The 19,272-nt window shown below is 48.4% G+C and overlaps 1 protein-coding gene across 7 annotated transcripts in view; it reads left to right on the top strand.

Moving 5' to 3' along the window:
- The window catches only part of rerea (arginine-glutamic acid dipeptide (RE) repeats a), a 121,175-nt gene extending 116,881 nt beyond the window's left edge, over nt 1-4,294 (top strand). For 6 of the 7 annotated variants that reach the window (XM_067239613.1, XM_067239612.1, XM_067239610.1 and 3 more), the window contains 5 exons: nt 77-299; nt 399-1,119; nt 1,448-1,618; nt 1,740-1,920; nt 2,077-4,294. In XM_067239613.1, coding sequence (XP_067095714.1) covers nt 77-299; nt 399-1,119; nt 1,448-1,618; nt 1,740-1,920; nt 2,077-2,110 — 1,330 coding nt within the window. In that variant the 3' untranslated portion in view covers nt 2,111-4,294. Of the gene's footprint in view, nt 1-76; nt 300-398; nt 1,120-1,447; nt 1,619-1,739; nt 1,961-2,076 lie in introns of all 7 variants that reach the window. The other variant, XM_067239614.1, reaches the window with a different exon arrangement.
- The last annotated feature ends 14,978 nt before the right edge of the window (nt 4,295-19,272 follow it).

Genomic DNA, 19,272 nt, shown 5'->3' with positions numbered 1-19,272 from the left:
GGATAAAAAAAATAAAAAAAAATATGAAAATGTCATCCAGTTACCATTTTATAACTGTTCTATATTTTATCCTCAGGTTCATTAAGCACCTGGATAGAGGTTACAACTCGTGTGCCAGGACAGACTTTTATTTTACTCCCCTCGCTGCCTCCAAACTGGCCAAGAAACGAGAGGAGGCGGTGGAGAAGGCAAAGAGAGAGGTGGAGCAGAGAGCCCGGGAGGAGAAGGAGAAGGAGAGGGAGAGAGAAAAGGAGCGGGAAAGAGAACGAGAACGGGAAAAGGACGCAGAGCGCGCTGCGGTGAGTGTCCTGCTTTTCTCACCGGCTGAAATGCCCCTCCGTTACTCTTGTCGTTCCTTTTGAAGGGTCTGTGCCTGACGCTAGTTCCTCTCCCAACAGAAAGCCTCCAGCTCGTCTCACGAGGGCCGGATGTGCGACCCCCAGATGGGAGGCCCCGCCCACATGCGTCCCCCCTTCGACGGCCCTCCCACCACCATCGCGGCTGTGCCCCCTTACATCGGCCCCGACACCCCCGCCCTTCGCACCCTCAGCGAGTACGCCCGCCCCCACGTCATGTCCCCCACCAATCGCAACCATCCCTTCTTTGTGTCACTCAACCCCAACGATCCCCTGTTGGCCTATCACATGCCGGGCCTGTACAACGCCGACCCGGGCATGCGGGAGCGTGAACTCCGGGAGAGGGAGATGCGCGAGCGAGAGATCAGGGAGAGGGAGCTGAGGGAGAGGATGAAGCCCGGCTTCGAGGTGAAGCCCCCCGAGTTAGACGGCATGCACCCCTCCGCCAATCCCATGGAGCACTTTGCCCGGCACGGGGCCATCACCCTTCCCCCCATGGCGGGGCCACACCCCTTCGCCTCCTTCCACCCGGGCCTCAACCCCCTGGAGCGGGAGCGCCTGGCCCTGGGAGGGCCCCAGCTCAGGCCCGATATGAGCTACCCGGAGAGGCTGGCGGCCGAGAGGCTCCACGCCGAGAGGATGGCCTCCATGGCCAACGACCCCATCGCCCGGCTGCAGATGTTCAACGTCACGCCGCACCACCACCAGCACTCGCACATCCACTCACACCTTCACCTGCACCAGCAAGACCCCCTGCACCAAGGTGAGCGAAAGCCCTGCTCGCTCGCACCAACACCACCACTACGTACTACACATATTACTAAATGTTGTGTCAGTTCATAGTTCATGAGGTGTAAGAATTTTGCATGTTTGAAAATGTAAGGTGGTTCTAAAGCAACCATTTAAATATAAATAAATCTGTATTTTGTATATTTCTCATATACTATTTAATAATGTCAGCCTTGATAGCAGTAACATGTAATGATGATGTAATGATCTTGGCATCACCAAATGGCTGAGGCATGCTGTCACTGTGATGAACTGTATGTGGATGAGTGTACCCTTACCAAACAACTTCTGACACCCAAAAGGTGGTGGTGAATGTCTTGTGTGTCCTCCAGGCTCTGGGGGCCATCCGCTAGTAGACCCCCTGGCAGGAGGACCCCACCTGGCCCGCTTCCCCTACCCGCACGGCGCCATCCCCAACCCCCTCCTCGGCCAGCCGCCGCACGAACATGAGATGCTACGCCACCCTGTCTTCGGTAAGAACCCACCTCAGCATGGCCCCTCAGATACCAACATCAAGCATTCTTCCTGATGTCAAGCAACGGTATCTTCTACTGTTGGTTAACCAGGCCTGTGCTCCTGTTTGTCTCCCCCCAGGTACTCCATACCCACGGGACCTACCAGGAGGGATGCACCCCCCCATGTCTGCAGCCCACCAGCTCCAGGCCATGCAGGCCCAGTCAGTAGAGCTCCAAAGGCTAGCCATGGAGCAGCAGTGGCTACATGGGCACCACCACATGCATGGGGGTCCTCTGCCCGGACAGGAGGACTACTACAGGTCAGGGACAGGCACACGATAGTGCAGTGTTTCTCAACTGGTGGGTTGCGGCCCAAAAGTGAACGTTGTTTTTGACTTTATTTTTTTTATTTAATTTTTTTTATTTCTTAGATTTTTGTGTTAACTTTTCGGTTTGTTGACTTTGTTGTGTTGCAGCCGACTGAAGAAGGAGAGCGACAAGCAGCTGTGAGCCGAGTGAGAGATGCGGAGGCGCGCAGGTACACCGGACGTTGTTACAGGATAGTCTTGCTGGGGAAGTCGAATGTTCCTTCCAAACTTTTACCGTTGTGAAGAACAGAAAAGGACAAGTTGGACGTTGGAGGATATTTGTCAGTTTTATTTCCTGTTGTGGAGGGGGTTTTTTTTCAGTTTTTTTTTGTTTGTTTTTTTAAGACATTGACTTTCTTTGGTATATAGCCTTCAAGTAGTGACAACGTCCTCAAGACTGATTGTGACTCCTGCATGACAATACGCTAAGCTTCCCTGACGTTTTTGTAGGTGCTAGAAATAAAAGACACTTTGTCACTGTGCTTATCAAAGAAGAAGAAAAAAGACCGGTCAGGCCATTATATCGGAAAGATTACAAGTGCTATCTTAAATTCAGCGTTTATTTTAATACATTGTTGGAGGTTTTCATAATTTTAAAGGAAAGCTGCAGCATGGTGTTTTTGAGTCTGTAAATAGTATATATATACATATAATTATTATTATAATTATTATTATTACTAGGTGTGGACTCCGAACCAAGTCGTTAAGACCTCCAATATTTTCAGTTTTGAAGCATTATCCCTTGTTTCAGAGGGGAGCACCATGGCATTATATAAGCAGGCTATAGTTCTGAGAGGGTGGTGGGTTTCCTCTGTCGTTACTGTGCAGACTTAAGTCCCTTCACACACACACACACACACACACACATCAGGCTGCCTCTTATTCAGTCATCCCAAGTCAGTTAAAAAAAAGCACCATATTTTTGGAAATGCTTGTACTATAAGAATTGCGTAAATGATTTGATACACTTGAACAGGACTGAGGCAGAGTTACTGAGGTGTATGTTCAGTATGCCGTACATAATGACCAGCCCTGAATAACGTAATTGTTGCACTGAGAGCTTCTTTGAACTTCTTCAATTGGTTTAAAACACACAACTTGAGATGGGTATTGGACAGCAAAATGAATAACTATTTTAACAGATTTTAGAAATGTCAACACGGCTGCATATTTGAACACAATTTCAGTTCACATTTATTATCTTGCGATTTTACTCTTGAACCTCAAATATTGCAAACTTTTTTTTACGTTTCCACACTGAGAGCCCACTATCACTTTTAAATGTATTTTGTCTTTATAGATTCAAGTATCTCTTGTGACTAGGGGCATTGAGTGCTAGAAAACAGTGATGTTGTTACAGGGCCTATCTCCCAGCAGCTCATCCTCCGATCCGCCACTCTAATAACACGTGCCGCCATATTCACTGTGACACTAAAGAGGCCTGCCTACATGGGAGGAGTTAGGCCCAGTGCTGGGACCAGGCGGCAGTGGAAATGATGGTGTGCCTGTGTGTTTCCACTCCAACTTAACCATTGCAAACCTCCACCTGGGTCCCTGAAGACACGCCGTCTCCTCTGTACCTCAGGGGCGGTGTGTGTGCGTGCCATCGACTGTTACAAGCAGTGTTCCCATCATAAAAGTGTACTGTACATCAGCCTGCAATTGATTCACCTCTGGTCAACGGCCATGAACATGTCTTCTGTTTGTTTGTTCCATGATGCACTAGAAAGACCTTTGACTTATTTTAGATACTTTTAAAACGGTGCCCTGTGTCTTTTTTTTGTTGCTGGTTTACACAGAAAGGTAATACTTGTCCTACACTTATAAATGGACTCTTCCTTGTTCATGGGCACCAGGGCTGACATCTATTCAGATGCTTTCAGACCTGATGTGAGTCTGTATGCCACTTGAGATGTACATCTTGATGTGCACCAGAGAAGAACTCGTTTCTCACTCCAGTTCCATCATCGACCTGTCTCTGTCTCTCTTATGTACACCTCATTTTCCTTTACCTTCTTTCCAAACAATTCTCCTGCCTTTAAGTCCCTCTTTTTGTGTCTCCAAACCTTTGATGTTAAGTGTTGTCAATGGTTTAGCTTCTTATTTCAAAGCGGCAATAGCAGGATGTAAATTCTGACTGCTAAGATTTATATATATACTGGTATCTTGAAGCTTATTGTATATATTAGTAGTCGCCATGGGGATGACACAATGTAAACAAAAAGTAGAAATAATAAGAAAAATTGTGAGTCCTGTGTTCTCTCCATTTGAGTATTTTGTAATTTTTTTGAAAAATTTGTGGAATTAAAATAAACGACTAAGTTACACCACAAGACATGAAATTGTGCTTTGTTATCTTGCATAGGAAATGCCATTTAGAAAACAATTATTTACTTATACCGTTAGCGATTCAAAGAATCTTTGTCTACAGGAAAAAGATTATGACAAAAGTAAATATAGGAAAAAACATCACTGCATGTATCAGATTGCATGTATTCTTAATGTGTTTCTCCTCGATGTTTCGGCCTTTTAACCATGCATTTTACCTATTAGCCCCTTTAAAAAATAGAAAAAAAACATTTGTTACAACCAAAAACAAGTGAAAAAAGAAAATTAGAACGTCGCTCAATAAATCCAACCTGCATCTTCTCCCTGGATTCCAGACAGCACATTTCTGTAAAACCCAGGCACAAGCAGCCACTGAATCAAGGAGCTGAATATTGTCCCTGGCTACAGTATAATAATATCAAAGCCTGGCTCAGCCACCGGCAGCACCTACTCAGGGACGGCTGCCATGCTATCAGCAGGGAGGGCCTGTCATTTGGTCCTGTGAGTGGTGATAGACTAGCAATCTGTGATGGTACGCCTCAGCGATGGCTGTCATTTCACGAAGGAGCCATTATTCTTCCGCCGCACTCAGAAATGATGCCCTGTCCTCTCTCCTTTTTCCTTTTTTTTTTTCTAAATCACCCTTTTCAGAATCTCTATCCCGGGGCCGTCATGTGACATTCTCTTTGTCATGAGATGCTGCCGTTCTCTGGCTTGTTGTTCCATGCTTTCCTCACCTACCCACAAGACGTCAGAGCCGAGCAGCGCTGGTTGAATTATTCATACGCCCCTCTCTCTCTCACCGGCGATGGAGCGAATGTGACTTGTGTCAACCCAAATCCTTCTCAGAATCTTGTGTACCCCTTAGGCACACAGCGCAATGATACACACTGAAAATATGGTCTTGAAACATTTCTGTCAGAATACCACTGTCTGTGTGCTACACACAAGGAGGCCATTGTCTGGTAGAGATCTTGTCCAAGGAGCATCTTCCTTGCCTTCCTTCCGCTCCACCGCTCTGCTGAGTGTTATGGTCTGTGGCAGAGTGTAGCCTACATGCTATTAGCACGCTCAGATGGAAGGTAGCCATGTTCCTGCAGCGGGTAGCTTTGTGGCGCCCTGTAGCAGAACCAGCCATGTTTATCTAAAAAGGCTCAGTTAACAGTTCAGGGGGAAATTTGTGCTTGAGCTCAATACCAACAGCACGTAATGACAGCGCACACAAGCACAGTACTTTGGTCTGAATTGTTTTAAGGCATGTCCTCATTTTGCATGTATTTTACCTGTGCCTCACTAGAAAGGTCAACATTGACAAACGTGTGTTACGTTTTCCTGTTAATAAGCTGATCCTCTCCTTAGGTACAGCTCAGTAGGTAAGTATTTACATAAGGACATAATGGCATCCTCCTGATCGGTAGCTAATTAGCCCAGGGCTTGTGTCGGCTCTGAGCCTCCCCCTCCGATCAGCTTCCACAGCCTCTGTAATTATGCACGTGGTTCTGATCATGTATTCATCCTCAACCCAAGTGGTCTTCAGGTAAGTGCCTGTGCTTTCGACATAAGTGTGTGGTCCCATGGCTCAGACATGGGGGTTATCTCCTGTAAACAAAGAAAACAGGAAGGCAGATCCAGAGTGTTTATCTCTGAAGGAGGACACGGAGATGGGAGAGGGAGTCGTGCTCTGCGAAGATAGGAACGGCTCGTGGTGGTCTCCCCCCCCGCCCCCCCCCCCCCCCCAAGCCAGCGTTGATCGAGGCCGTGTGTCGGCCATTTTGAGCAGCCGTATAAGAAACCCAGCACTTGTGGTTTTCTCCAGTGAGTGTGAATGTGTGCAGGACCTGACCGCTCTGTGTGTGTGTTGCTGTTAGCGGCCAGCTGTTGTTGTATCTCCTCATTGTGTTTGGGGCCGGGGCTGCAGCTCCCAGGGTTCTAATGATATCCTGCTCTTGCATTCCTGTCGTAGCCAATCAGGATTCCCCCTGTCTGCACCAGCAGGCGAGTGCGGCCGCTGGCCCAGACCGCACATTCCTCACCCGCTCCCTATACACGCACGCCGAACACTCTGGGGGCCCACCGACGCCTGCCGCAACCTCACACTCGGCCTCCGTCTCTCTCTCTCTCTCCCACACACTCCCCCTCCCCCCTCCTCCACATTTCCCTCTTCCTCTCCCCCGCTCAGTCTCCACTTCTCCATTGTCTTGCATTCTCCCCTTCGTTTCAAGGGAGAGCTGCAGAGGCCCAGACAGTGTTTTGGGTTTCCTTGATTTATAAATCATGTCGTTTTGGGAGCGGGGTGGGTGTAAAGAGACGCTTCTCCTTGAGGCACATGCCAGGGTTCCAGGCTCCTCTTTAATGTTGCCTAATAAAACATGCAGCTGGTGGACACTTAACTTTTAGTATCATTCTGTGCCTCGGAGTGGGGTCTCTTCTTCTGTAGACCAGAATCAGAATTTGGTTTATTCGCCATGTATGTTAAACAAACACGGAATTTACTGTGGCAGGGAGGTGCAAAACACTAAACATATACATATCTTAAATTAAGTAAAAGTACAAAAGTTTAACTATTTCGAAGAACTAAACAATCTAAGAATACAACAATTTAAATATAAAATAAAATATATAAGAATAATGAGCAGCGTGAATGGTCAACATAGTGCAATCGGCACAGACACTACTGGAGGTAGATACCGTGTCATTTCATTCCTGGAAAAGATGTACTTCTACTGGGAAAAATGTGCATCTTGCACTGTTGGATTGACTGTGTGTTGCTGACAATTAAATATGGCAGATTTCTACAGTGGTGTTCATTGTTGCACTGGTAGCCTTGGCTGCGGATCAGTAGGCCAACACAGTTGTGCGATGTCAATGTGTGTTGAAAGCCCTTTTGTCACACACTTTCTGCGGTAGGCTTGCTAGCAATACTAAGGCTTTTTGTGGCAGGCCATGGCAACTGCAGCAGAGCCTAACAAATCACCACTAGTAAATGGCTTCTGCTGCTATGCCATTTCGACAGCCATCATCTGTCTCCGAGCCCGGACTGATGGATATCACACTGTGATTTGGCTTCTACCTTGAATAAGCCATAGCCCTGCTCCCCCACCCAGGTATCTCTTCAGCCCACAAGCTCCATGGCTCGCCCCCAGGTGGGGGGTGCTGCCCTGGTGAGACCCTAGGGTGGTGTGGAGGGTGATGGGTGCTTAGCCTGAGGGGACGGTGTGGGTGGGGCGGCAGTGGGGCGGCAGGGCCTGAGGCCAGAGCAGGCAAGGAGCACCCTGACCTTGCGTGTGTGTAATGGCTGTCCTTGTGATAGATGGCCGTGCCAGCGCACTCACCCGCTGCGCCTCGGGGCTGTCCACTTGGCCTGACACAGACGGATTGGCCTTTGTTTTTTTTTTCTGCGCACCTTCACCGCGTAATTAATCTTCTCCACGATTCCGGGGATGGGAGCGCTATTCTCCACGGCGGCCGCCGCCAGCCGATAAACTCACTGGCGGGAAGGTGAATGCAGCCCTCAAGGCCCCCTGGGACACGCGCCACCAGGGAGATGGGCAAAGAAGATGTTTAAATGCATGCTGCTCCCAGACTCCTTCACCTTGGATATTAGAAGAGGGAGAGAGAAAAAACGGGCAGAGTACAATATTTGTCCATGCTCCAGAATGCAATTTATCTTGGATGTAAAAAGGCGCTCTGTGAACGCAACAGTAATAGACCTTCTCTGCCACATATTCCACACCGGGGGAAGATTTTTCTCAGTTGCCTCCCCCGTAGCTTGGGTTTTGTGCACCATTTCACAAAGTAATAAGACTGTAGTATATAATGGTTTAGAGCAAATTGCCATATCTGAAAGCCTATTTTTGAGGGATGTTGAGTGATAAGTGGCCATTTCTCATATTGATAAGACTTCTTAAGAAACATGCTCTGCACACATCCATACTGCATTTCATATATCGTACTAAGTGTCTCATGCTGTAGTGACAGTATGTAAAGCCCTAATGTGTATGTTAGGCAAAAGCTGACAAAGCTTACAGCTTTCCAATTCTGTACGATTTTAAGTCAGTGTGCCTTAGGCAGTCACCTGTAGTTGTCAATATACATAACAATTAACTTAATAATCACATGATAATGACAGCATTCTGAGAAAATGTATACCCTAATGTTTAACAGGCCTGTTTACCCTTGATCACTCGAAATGAGGGCGGCAAATTTGACATCACAGTAGTAATTCAAACTACTCCCGTGTCACACGATATCTCACGGTGCTCTGATCTCTAAACCCTGTGAGTTAGGGTTATGATTTGGGATGGAAAACCCCCGCTCAGCAGTAGTAATCAGATGCAGCAGCTAATCCCTGGGTTGTGGAGCTTTTCACCAGCTCAGAGCACCAGCGCTGGAGGACCACACTGGAGAGGGTCTCTGGAGATGAATGTGGGAGGCGGATCTGGCCTGATTGCTTAGCCCAGACATGAGCGTGGAGCGAGCAGGGGAATGACAGAGCTTTAGAAAAGAGGTTTTTTTTAATGCTGCCCTAAAACGTTGCACTGGGGGACAGCTCTTTTTAATGAGGTGAAGTGAAGCCCCAGAAAATACTCTTGTGCTCTTCTACAGCAGGGAAAATGGAGGCTGCTGGTTCGTAGAGTTCTGGTGCCTGAGGCACAACATTGTAGGCTGTAGACAAGGATGGTCCACACAACACATAGGGAACAGCACTGCCTATAGGGGTCATTGTAATGGTCTCCTTGATACACCAGCCCCTAACAAGGTATTCAAACAGGATTAAAGATATTCAACAAGATTAATTATATGCTTGATATCGACGAGTCAATGTGACGACCAAATATACACCTGAAAAAGTGTGTCTCTTGGTTGTAACTTAGCTCTCCATATCATACAAACACTGGCATTTTGTCTTTCCGTGTCACCTGTCTCTATAGCAACCTCTGGGGTCCAACTGTGATACTGCATGGTTTGAAAAACACTCCTCCCTCCCAGTGAAAACTCCATTCCAGTGGCTGCAGAGTTAATGGTCTTAGCAGCTGTTAGCTGAGTGAAAGCCTTGTGGCATATGCTCTGAGTAGAACAAAGGGCAGAGCAGCCTTCCCCCCACTGACTAGCAGCACTACTGAATCAACTGGTTTAGTTCTCCCAACCACTAGATTTCCTCAGTATTACTACACCGTATTTATTTTTAATCAGCTTAATGAGTTTATGTTTTAGATTTTGTTGCTTGACTAGTTTAGTGGCCCGCAATTTGGTTACAATTATACCATCAGAACCTAGACTGTGCGTGTTGTCGTGTATTGTTGCATAAATACAAAGAAACCTGTAAGATTTTAGTGTCAATTTAAAGTGTTTACAGGTGACAAAATGTAACTTGGCCGTATGGTGCCCTCTTCTGGGAAAACAGACCCTTTGTTTTGAATCGTCTTGAAGATGGCGCTGTTTGGACACAAACTGGTGTTGGGAGACATCTACAGTATGTTAGCGGAACGACAATGGCTACCATGGAGTAGGTTACACCTTTTAAGGCCTTTTTAGTCAGTTCTTTAGGCCACCGTAGGTTTTCTCAGGGCACATGACAAAGGTAGAAGCAGCGTTGTTTTTCCAGTTAAAATAGTGAAAGTGGGAGAAACCGGAGAGCGTAACCCTAACCCAGCTGAGCTGGATGTATCTCGGCCTGACCTCGTCTCCGGCAGTACTTCAAGCGTGACCCGTTGTGAATGCCTTGCTAAGCAGCCCGGATTCCAGTCACGCCACACATATCTCCCTGTGGCCTTCCGCTGTCACGTAACGCCTTCTGTGCACGAGGCACAAGACAAAAAAATATAGACTGTAGCTTAGTGGCTCGTTTTTCTCTGTGCACTCATTTCTCTGGCAGGTTTATCTAATGTAATATCGGTGTACCGATATGCCAAATGAAGATTCCGCCGTAATGAGCACCGGGTGGCCCAGTAAACCGAATTCTGATGACTCCTCAGGCACCGCTAATGAGATCCGTTCCCAAGACTCACCGGAAAATCTGGACAGGATTCTCCTCAGATCAGAGTAACCTAGGCATCTAGTCGGCAGTTTTAAACGTGTTAAAAGAGGCTTAGATATTTGTTGGGTTTGTTGAAGGTGTAGGCCACATAATTATCGATCTGAAGGGCTTTCGAATATAATTCGTAACTAGTTTTAATTTAGAGCAAGGGTTGATAAACAACACCTGTTTGTCAGGAGTTATGTCTGTTCAGTCAGTTCAACACAGGATGGAGCTGCACTAAAGGAAGAGATTTCCCTCTCCTGTGTTGTGGTAAGTAGACCAACCGGTCTACTAAGCTTTACTAACAAAATCCCCTAGATGGCACCAGAGATGTGCCTGCCTGGCAGAAAACTCTGGAAAGACATACATGTCCTCTGCCATTAATGTAGTACTGCAACCTGACTCAATACCCTCACTTCCTTCTTCTTCACCATTAGTTACTTAACATTGGTATTCTTTATTTGGCGCTAATTAACATAGACATGGTGATATCGTCGGTATAGCTTTTACTTTCATATCCCAATTGCGAATGTGAAAATTTGCTAAGATTGGTAAGGTTCTGTGCTGATCAATAGTAGTTTTCTAGTTGTATCATTTTATATATAGGTATTTTATAACTCAGATAGCCACAACAGTATAGCCTTCAGCCAGTAAGAAATTGGGATGACCTCCACAGAAGGCCAGTAGGCCCAGGGATACTATTGATCTGATACACTTTTACATTGGATGCTAGTTTGACTCTTTTACAAGTTATCAGTTCACTTAGGTGTGTTTGGTTCCTCGTGTTTTGGTCATCGTGTCTCTTTGTGTGGAGTTTTCGTATGTCTGTGTGTGTGTATGGCTGTGTTTGTGTCTGTGTGTGTGTGTGTGTGTGTTTGGTGTTGTTGGCTTCCCGAGGCAGATCCCCACCTTCCTCACAGCGTCTTGTTTTGCCCGTCTCCCCGCCTGTGTGGAAGTTGTGTGGGCACCCTCTGGATTGCCTCAGCGCCGGAGCATGCCGGACCCTGTTATCCGGCTATCCATCTGTGGTATTGATTTTTTCTCCCTCTTTGTAGAGTTTCATCTTTCCTGTCTCTCACTCTTTCTCTCCTCCTTCTCACTCTCTCTCTCTCTCTCGTCTCTTTCTCATTTCCCTCTCTCTCCCTTCTCTCTTTTTCTCATTTTCTTCCCCCCCACTCTCCCTGTCTGCCTTTCTGAAGAGAGAGAAAGGGATGGAAGAGGGGCGAGCCAGGGGGAGAGCAGAGATCTTAGAGCTTGTGGAAGGGGGGAGAAGGGGAATATGGATGAAGGGATGTGAGGGGTGGTGGGAGAGCGGTCGTGGTTCTGAAGATTGGAGAAGGGGAGGGATGGGGGGTAGGGGCTGCGTGTGTTGGAGGGGGGGCAATATTCAGCCTGGACTGTGGATGAGCTGAGAAACAGAGAGAGGTAGCGAGCGGTGCTCTTGGAAGTGCTGGACTCTCTTTCTGTCTCTCTCTCTCTCTCTCTCTCTCTCTCTCTCTCTCTCTCTCTCTCTCTCTCTCTCTCTCTCTCTCTCTGTGTGTGTCTCTCCACTACCTCAAGGGAACAACCCCCCTCCTCCTTCCTCCCCAACTCCTCCATCCTGCTCTGAGGCGCCTCTGGTGCACACGCTCCGCTCAGCGCCCCCCCCCCCCCAGCCCTCTCCACACTCCCCCGCCATTCCCCTCTCCCCCGCTTCCCCCACCTCCGTCCGCCTGGCTGCCGTCTCTCCACCTCCCCTCCCCTCTCTTCCCGCCCACCCCCCTCTCCTCTAGGGGCTCCAGCAGTGCTGCCGGCGCGGCGGCCGTGATTTGCGGGAGATTTGTCTAAAGTGAGAAGCAATTAGTGCAGCCGGGCTACCGCTAATGTATGCGCGCTTTGTCCGACCCCCTGCCTCCCAAGCCCACACCACCCCCCCACCCTGTTTGCCAGAACCAAGGCCAGGCCGGGGCAGGGAGGGCCGGGGCAGGGAGGGCTCGGGCACGGCCGGCTCGCTCTCTCGTTTCATCTGAGCCTATCAGTGCTCTGTCTTTCCCCTTCAGCTGGCCCGGTGCTCTCTGGCTCTGTGAAGGACATAATTAGCCCAGTGATGGTACTAGACTATTGTGTTGCCTCTATGTGACAGCAGTTCATACTGCACGTAGTAAATGTATGCCGTCTCTGACTGAGATTGAAATGGTGTTGTGAAATGTGACGGGGGTTGGTGGTTGTGTGTGTGTTGTGAACTTCAGAGAAGCTCGAGGTGTTTCCTAGAGCTGCCCGTCTGGGTTTCCACTGCTGATTATCCGCTATCATGAATGGAAACATTTTCTGTGTGAGTGAGTAGTAGCCTTTTGAGACTGTAACCATCTAACCACCACATGCACACACACACACACACAAAGACTCAGCCACCATGGAACATTGGTGGGTGGAAGGATTCCCTTTGAAACCTGCGGTATGTGTGTGTTTGTGTGTGTATGTGAGAGAGAGAGAAGGGGGGTGGTTCCACATGATGCAGTTTTCAGTTCAGCCCTACTTCACGTTCAACTTTGACCTTTTCTTCTCACTCTCTCCTCCAGCAGAGCAGTGCACAAGAAACAACAACCCTAAGCAGGTCTGCTGTAGACAGCCCTTCCAAGATGGAGTCTGAGTGAGACGTGGGTGGTTTTGGAGCAGGGTGCTCGTTAATTAAAGATAGGCTAATTACTGGTGCTTCTTAGCCCAGCTTTTACGGCGCTGATAAGAGGATAATCCCTCGGAAGAAAGGCTGCGATCGAAGCTGTCCCCGGCGGACCGGGCCTTGCGCTCAACTGGGCCGGAAGAAACCCCCCCCTCCTCTCTTTAAAAGGGGGAAAGGGGGGGGGGGGGATTTGTAGCCAGAGTGTGGAGAATATTCGAGCGGCCTGACTTTAAAGGGGTAGTGCAATGTTTAAGAAATATGTAGCAGATGTTATGGTCTCCAAACCATGATCCAGCCATAACCACCTTCAAGTTCTGAAGATTAAAACTAATTATAAATGATTTTTATTAGAAGTCTTGGGGGATTTTCAGAAATACTTGAACTATGCCTTGAAGACAGGGACAGGCCGATATGGAAAGTTGCATCACAATAACCTTATTGCATTTTGGGTATTGTACATTCATATGCCCATCTTTGGAAACTTGAAGTGGCCTTGTAAATCAGTCTAATAATGACTCAAATTTAAACCAGGGCAGTAAGTGTCCATTTCTCCATTTGTTGGTCCAATGCCAGTGATACATCTATTTAACCATCTACAGAATTTCCATAGTTTATCCAACTATGATCTCTGTTGATTATGATTCTTTTCCAATTCAGTAATTTGTTTATTTACATGGACAATCTCGCCATTCACATGGTTTCTGTACATGTCCTGGATGTGTGTGTCAGTCATATGTCTCTAACCCATATTTTGTCATGGGGAGGCTGCCATTAACACATGCTAGGCTGTTTCCATATGCTGGGCCTCCACAGATCTATTATTCAGCGGAGGCAGATGTCCTCCATGCATGATTCATGAGCGCCACTCCGCAGCGAAGCGGTGAGCGGGAGGGCCAGCGTGCACCCTCTCTGCATTTAGAGGGGCTCCTCTTTCTGACCCCCAAGTGCCCCTTGATGAGGAGACTCTACCACAACAATCCCCCCCCCCCCCAACCACCACTCTCCTCTTTCCCTCTAGAATCCCTCCTGCAGATCGGACGTGACATAATGTGAGGTTAAATGTTTGAAAGGTTTTTGGGAATGGTGGTCAGATATGGTGCTGTATTGGGGTATTGCTTTTAACCCTTGACAAACATTCTGCTCACGAATGGTCATACAGAGTTCATGGCATACTTCCAGATTCTTGGTAATATCCCAGAAACATTTGCATTTACTGTGTGGTGAAGTTACCTTGAAGTTAAAGTTATGAACTTTTCACAAGACGGCTACGAGCCATACTTCCCAAACCAACACCTGTCCAAAGTTGTATTAGACAAACCAACACTAGGTTTACTTTAGTGAGACCTCAGCTTAAAGTCTGTTTGGTGTTTGAAAGAGAGGCTTTGGATTGGGACCTCAGCACAGGGGAGAGATGTGTGTACGTGCATGTGTGTACCTGTGTGTGCAGCGTAAATCACACCTGTGCCTGGAGGGGATGGAGTTGCGTTGCGCCACCCCCCCAACTGCCGCCCTCCTCCTCCAAGAGCAGTGGGGTGTGACGCAAAGGAACCGTAGATCACACAGTGCCGCCCGCCTGCCTGCCCGCCCCCGCCACCCCCCCCCCCCCCCCCCCCCCCCCACAGGATTTGAAACCAGACACCTCCAACAACAACAGAGCCCTGTGGCAGCCGGGGATGGGTGTGTGTGGGAGGGAGGGTTTTGAACGAGCCTGCTTTTCTGACCACGGTAACCTGAGCTTCCTCGCTCCTTCCCTCCTTTCTTCCCTCCCTTCCTCTCAGCAGACAGTCCCTCTCCCAGTTAGGATTCTGCGTGCTGCTACACGCTTGTTGCCGTGGCGAGAGATTAGACTGTCATGCTCTCACACCTCCGGCAACGTGAACTTCCTCCCTCACCTCTGTGGTTCCCAAGTCGTCAGAGGGTCCTCGTGAGACTGGCGCACTCCGCTTGTGAGGTCCGTGGTGTGTGTGTGTGTGTGTGTGTGTGGGGTGAGAGAATGTGAGGTGTGTGGCTCATGGATGGGGTGTGTCACGGTGCTGTATTCATGGTTGGTTTATGGGAGTGTATGCTTAACGATATTGTATGTATGCATGCGTGTGCACTGCCCTGTGTTGTGTGTGGGTGTTTTGAAGTTTGTATGTAAGTGAGTTGTTAGTTAGGGTGTATTCTTCTTCAGTTTAGTGCCAAAGCAGATCACTTGGTAAAAACGAAACAAAAAACCTGCCTCTTCCTGAAATAGATGTAGATGTCTCAACCTTTAACAGGGGAGCGAATGCACTAGGCTCTCATTCAAGCTCTAATCAAAGGCTTCACAAATGTAATCATATTCCGTTTTTTCCCTTCAACCATCTCTGGTGTCCCTGTGTGTGACCATACTGAACGTGACTGTCATTCTGTATCACCAACCAGTCCCCTTAACACAAAACAGCTGTTAATTGCCATATTGCTTGCCATGGAGTTGCCCTTTAAGGATCTCAGAGGGATGGTGGTAGTGGTGGGTGGGGGGTTTGTGAGGCTAGGCTGTGGGGCCAGCAGGGCCTGGTCCTGGGCTGATCGGGGTACAGGAGATGCCCACATAGTCCCAGCCGGCATGGAGGTTAACAGGGCCACAGAGGAGTCAGGCTGGGGCCAGGGCTGGGATATTGACAGGTTGGAACCTGAGGGCTCCTGCAGGATATGAACACTGCTGGAGGGCCCGAGACTGCTGCTGCCTGGGAGACAGAGCGAGGGAGCGGTGAGGAAGAGAGAGAGAGAGAGAGCGGAGGGATGAGGGGGATGAGGGGGATGAGGAGACAGCTGGAGAGATTGTGGAAAAGGCGTAGGAAGTGTAGGGAAAAAAATGTCCAAAAGAAAAGGGAAATTTGAAGTGAGCTAGTCTGCTGTCGTGTTGTCCTTCAGAACACTGCCATGCAGCTCCTCCATCTTTGACCGTGGTCTTCCTCTGCATTTTGTGCAGGGGGCAGAATCAGAGGATTTTCTTAGGTCGTGGGTCATTGGCCATGGTAACGCTTCGATCAGGAGGTGACTGGTTGAGCAGAGGTGCTAGCTATGGGCTGTTTGTTGGTTTTCAAATGGGGCTGACCTTTCCATGACCTCTACACAAATCAAAACTTCCTCCTACAACTTTAATTTGTCCTCATTTTGAAATCTTCCTCCGCAACTAATAGCACACTCAAAATTGAAACGTGCATTTTCCACACATTCCAAAAGCTTTCCACTCAGTTATATAAGTTATTTATGGTAAGACTTTACACATTTTACCATGTGCAGTACAAGCTTCATATTTTTTTTTATTTAGAGTCATCAATAGGCTCACATAGAATGACCTTTAGCTTGCGGTTGCGAAATTCCAGTCACAAAGCTGTTACAATGTCTTTGTTAGAAAATGATTTTGATCTAAATGTCGCAGGGAGTCCCTCCGACGCAGGAAAGCCTTTCTGAGGCTTTCACCTTTCTACATTCTCCTCCTCCTCGTTGTGTTTTCATTTCTCAGTCTGCTGTCTCCCCCTCTTTCTCACTTCCATTACCCACAATTGTGGGCGTGGCCCACGGGGTTGGTGGGGTTCTCCTGCAGGGGGGGGGGGGAGGGCTGTGTGACCTCAACTCCCACCTCAAGCTGCTTTCTTCCTCCTCGACACTCAGTCAAAGGGAGACACTTTTCCCCTCCTCCGCAGAGGGAATCACCTCAATGAATCAGTATTGTGATAACTGTATGACGCCTTGTCAGAGGCCACTGTCACAGCATCCCTTACCAGACACCTGTTATGGTGAGTTCAGCATCACAAAATGTCATGTTACACGTACAGCAGGTACGATTGTCTTGTGAGCAGAACACACTGTTAACAAGTAGGGACTTCAATACTTTCCTGCTTTCTTCTCTTTTGTCACGGTGTCACCCCCTTCACCAACACACACATACACAACAGACATACCAAACAAAGTCCAAGTCCTGTTTACAAGCCCTAGTAAAAGGCCTAAGCTTGTATTGACTCATCGTTAGTGAGTCAGGTGGCTGAGCGGTGAGGGAATCGGGCTAGTTCGATTCCCGGTCATGCCAACTGACGTTGTGTCCTTGGGCAAGGCACTTCACCCTCCTTGCCTCGGGGGAACATCCCTGTACTTACTGTAAGTCGCTTTGGATAAGAGCGTCTGCTAAATGACTAAATGTAAATGTAAATGTGAAGTGTGTGTAACCCTAGTAAAAGGCCTAAGCTTGTATTGAAGTGTGTGTAAATATTGGCATGCCTCCTCCCGCAGTACGGGGACGACGGTAGGGGAGCACCCGCGTGTGACGTTAGCACCAGCGAGTGTTTGCTGTTGCCGTGGCGTTGGACTCGTGAACCGTGGCTCGGCACAGGAAGCGCGTCAGGCTGCTAACTGGAACCAGATGTCTGGGGCTGCCGGGGGATTCTCACAGTGGAACATGAGCGTCAAAAGGAAAACTTCTATCTTTCTGTCTCAACTCGCTTTTTCTCTCTCTATCTCTCTGCTGCCTGTTATCAGAAGCATCGGTAGTTGCCGGCTTACGGATGCTGAGAGACGCGGGACTGCTGGAGAGCTCTGAAACAGATGAGCAGACGAGGGAAAGGAAGTGAGAGAAAGAAGGTTCTAGGTTCTGTCACACGGCAGCCACACGTCATCTGGCAAACCTGAGAGTGACAATGTATGTTCTCGTGGGCTGTTGTGTACGTTCGTTTTCTGTGGAGCTCGTTTTAGACAATACTACATGGAGAGAGTCCTCTCCTTCATTCAGTGTTCTGGATGTTCCGTCCATTTTTCCTGTTGATCAATGAGAGTATTTCTCATCCATACACATCCAGGAAAGACAGGACCTTTTCCCTCCCTCTCTTCATTCCTCCAGGGGTACTCATCTACTTCTACCACCCTTACCATCTCTCTCTCTTTCTTCCTCTCTCTTCTCTCTCTCTCTCTCTCTCTCTCTCTCTCTCTCTCTCTCTCTCTCTCTCTCTCTCTCTCTCTCTCTCTCTCTTCTTCCTCTCTCTCTCTCTCTCTCTCTCTCTCTCTCCCTGGCAGGGACTATGGAGGTCTCTGTAGTGTGGTATAGAGTTGGCCTGCTTTCCATGCCCGGGAGCATTGCCTAGGCTCCCCTGCTTCACTACCCCCTCTGCCTGCTCGCTCAAACACACACACACACACACTCACACAAACCCACACACACACACACACAGCTATCGGAGCGGGCAAAATGCCAGCTCAGCCAAGCTTCCATCTTTGTAATGGCCGTCAGTAGAACCTCCCTCCCTCCCACCCCCCTCCTATGATGGACACATCCTCCTGAGGTGACAAATGTTCCGGAACAACCACCAACCACAAGTTCTTATGTTTGTCCAGCTCACTGTCAGACTGACAACACAAGTCTGTGGCTCATTGTGAGAGAAGCAAGCTGGTAAAGCCTTGGCATAATCAACTGACAGCCTTCAGGACATGAGGGTATGAATAGGCTGGAGCAAAACTGACTGGAAAAAAAAGAGCTAAGTTCTGTGTTTGTGTGTGTGTTGGTGTAAATGCAGCATTCATTGTTTATGACATTATTGAACCGTCCAGGTTTTTATTGCCACACAGTAGTGGTGGGGTCACTGTGTAGCAGGTCTGGGTGGGGACCCCAGGGTGAGAGGGGATTTCAGCAGGCTGTTAGTCTTATCACCATACGCACACACACACAAGCACATTCACACTCCCCTCTGACCCAGCCTATTTTCTGCCCCTGGCTGATCTATGGGCTGCTGCCTACCCTGTAGTGTGTGTGTGTGTGTGTGTGTGTGTGTGTGTGTGTGTGTGTGTGTGTGTGTGTGTGTGTGTGTGTGTGTGTGTGTGTGGACTGTCCCTACAAATCGATATCCGTCTCGTATCCAAGAGCTGTACCTGACCTCTGCCCGACCTTGCTCGGCCTTGTTGGCTGCAGCCCCCAGTCTGCAGAGGCCAGAAGACGTGAGAGGCACACAGAGTTGCACCTCAAACCAATCAAGTCCTACGACCTACCAACAGGAAGCACTTAGTGCAGACAGACATGACTTAATGTGGGGGTCAAAGTAATGATCATGCGCTCAGAAGACAGGGTTTTATGTTAGCATAACGTCGGTACTGTGCTGTAACTATCTGGCACGTTGTGTTCTTACGAGCAACTAACAACAACTATGACCCCCAAAATAACAAACCGTCTCTGTTCCTGTTTATACAGAACAAATGACCTTGTTGTCTCCGAGGCTGAGACAGTGAAAGCCCTCCGTGTGCATGAGCAATCCAGCCTTGGTAGCTGGGCTCAGGGTTCTGGTGTAGTGGA

This window comes from Osmerus mordax, chromosome 7 (assembly GCF_038355195.1).
Source record: "Osmerus mordax isolate fOsmMor3 chromosome 7, fOsmMor3.pri, whole genome shotgun sequence".
NCBI classification, from domain to species: Eukaryota; Metazoa; Chordata; class Actinopteri; order Osmeriformes; family Osmeridae; genus Osmerus; species Osmerus mordax.
The sequence above is the reverse complement of the archived record's forward strand: the minus strand, read 5'-3'. Positions and strand labels throughout refer to the sequence as shown.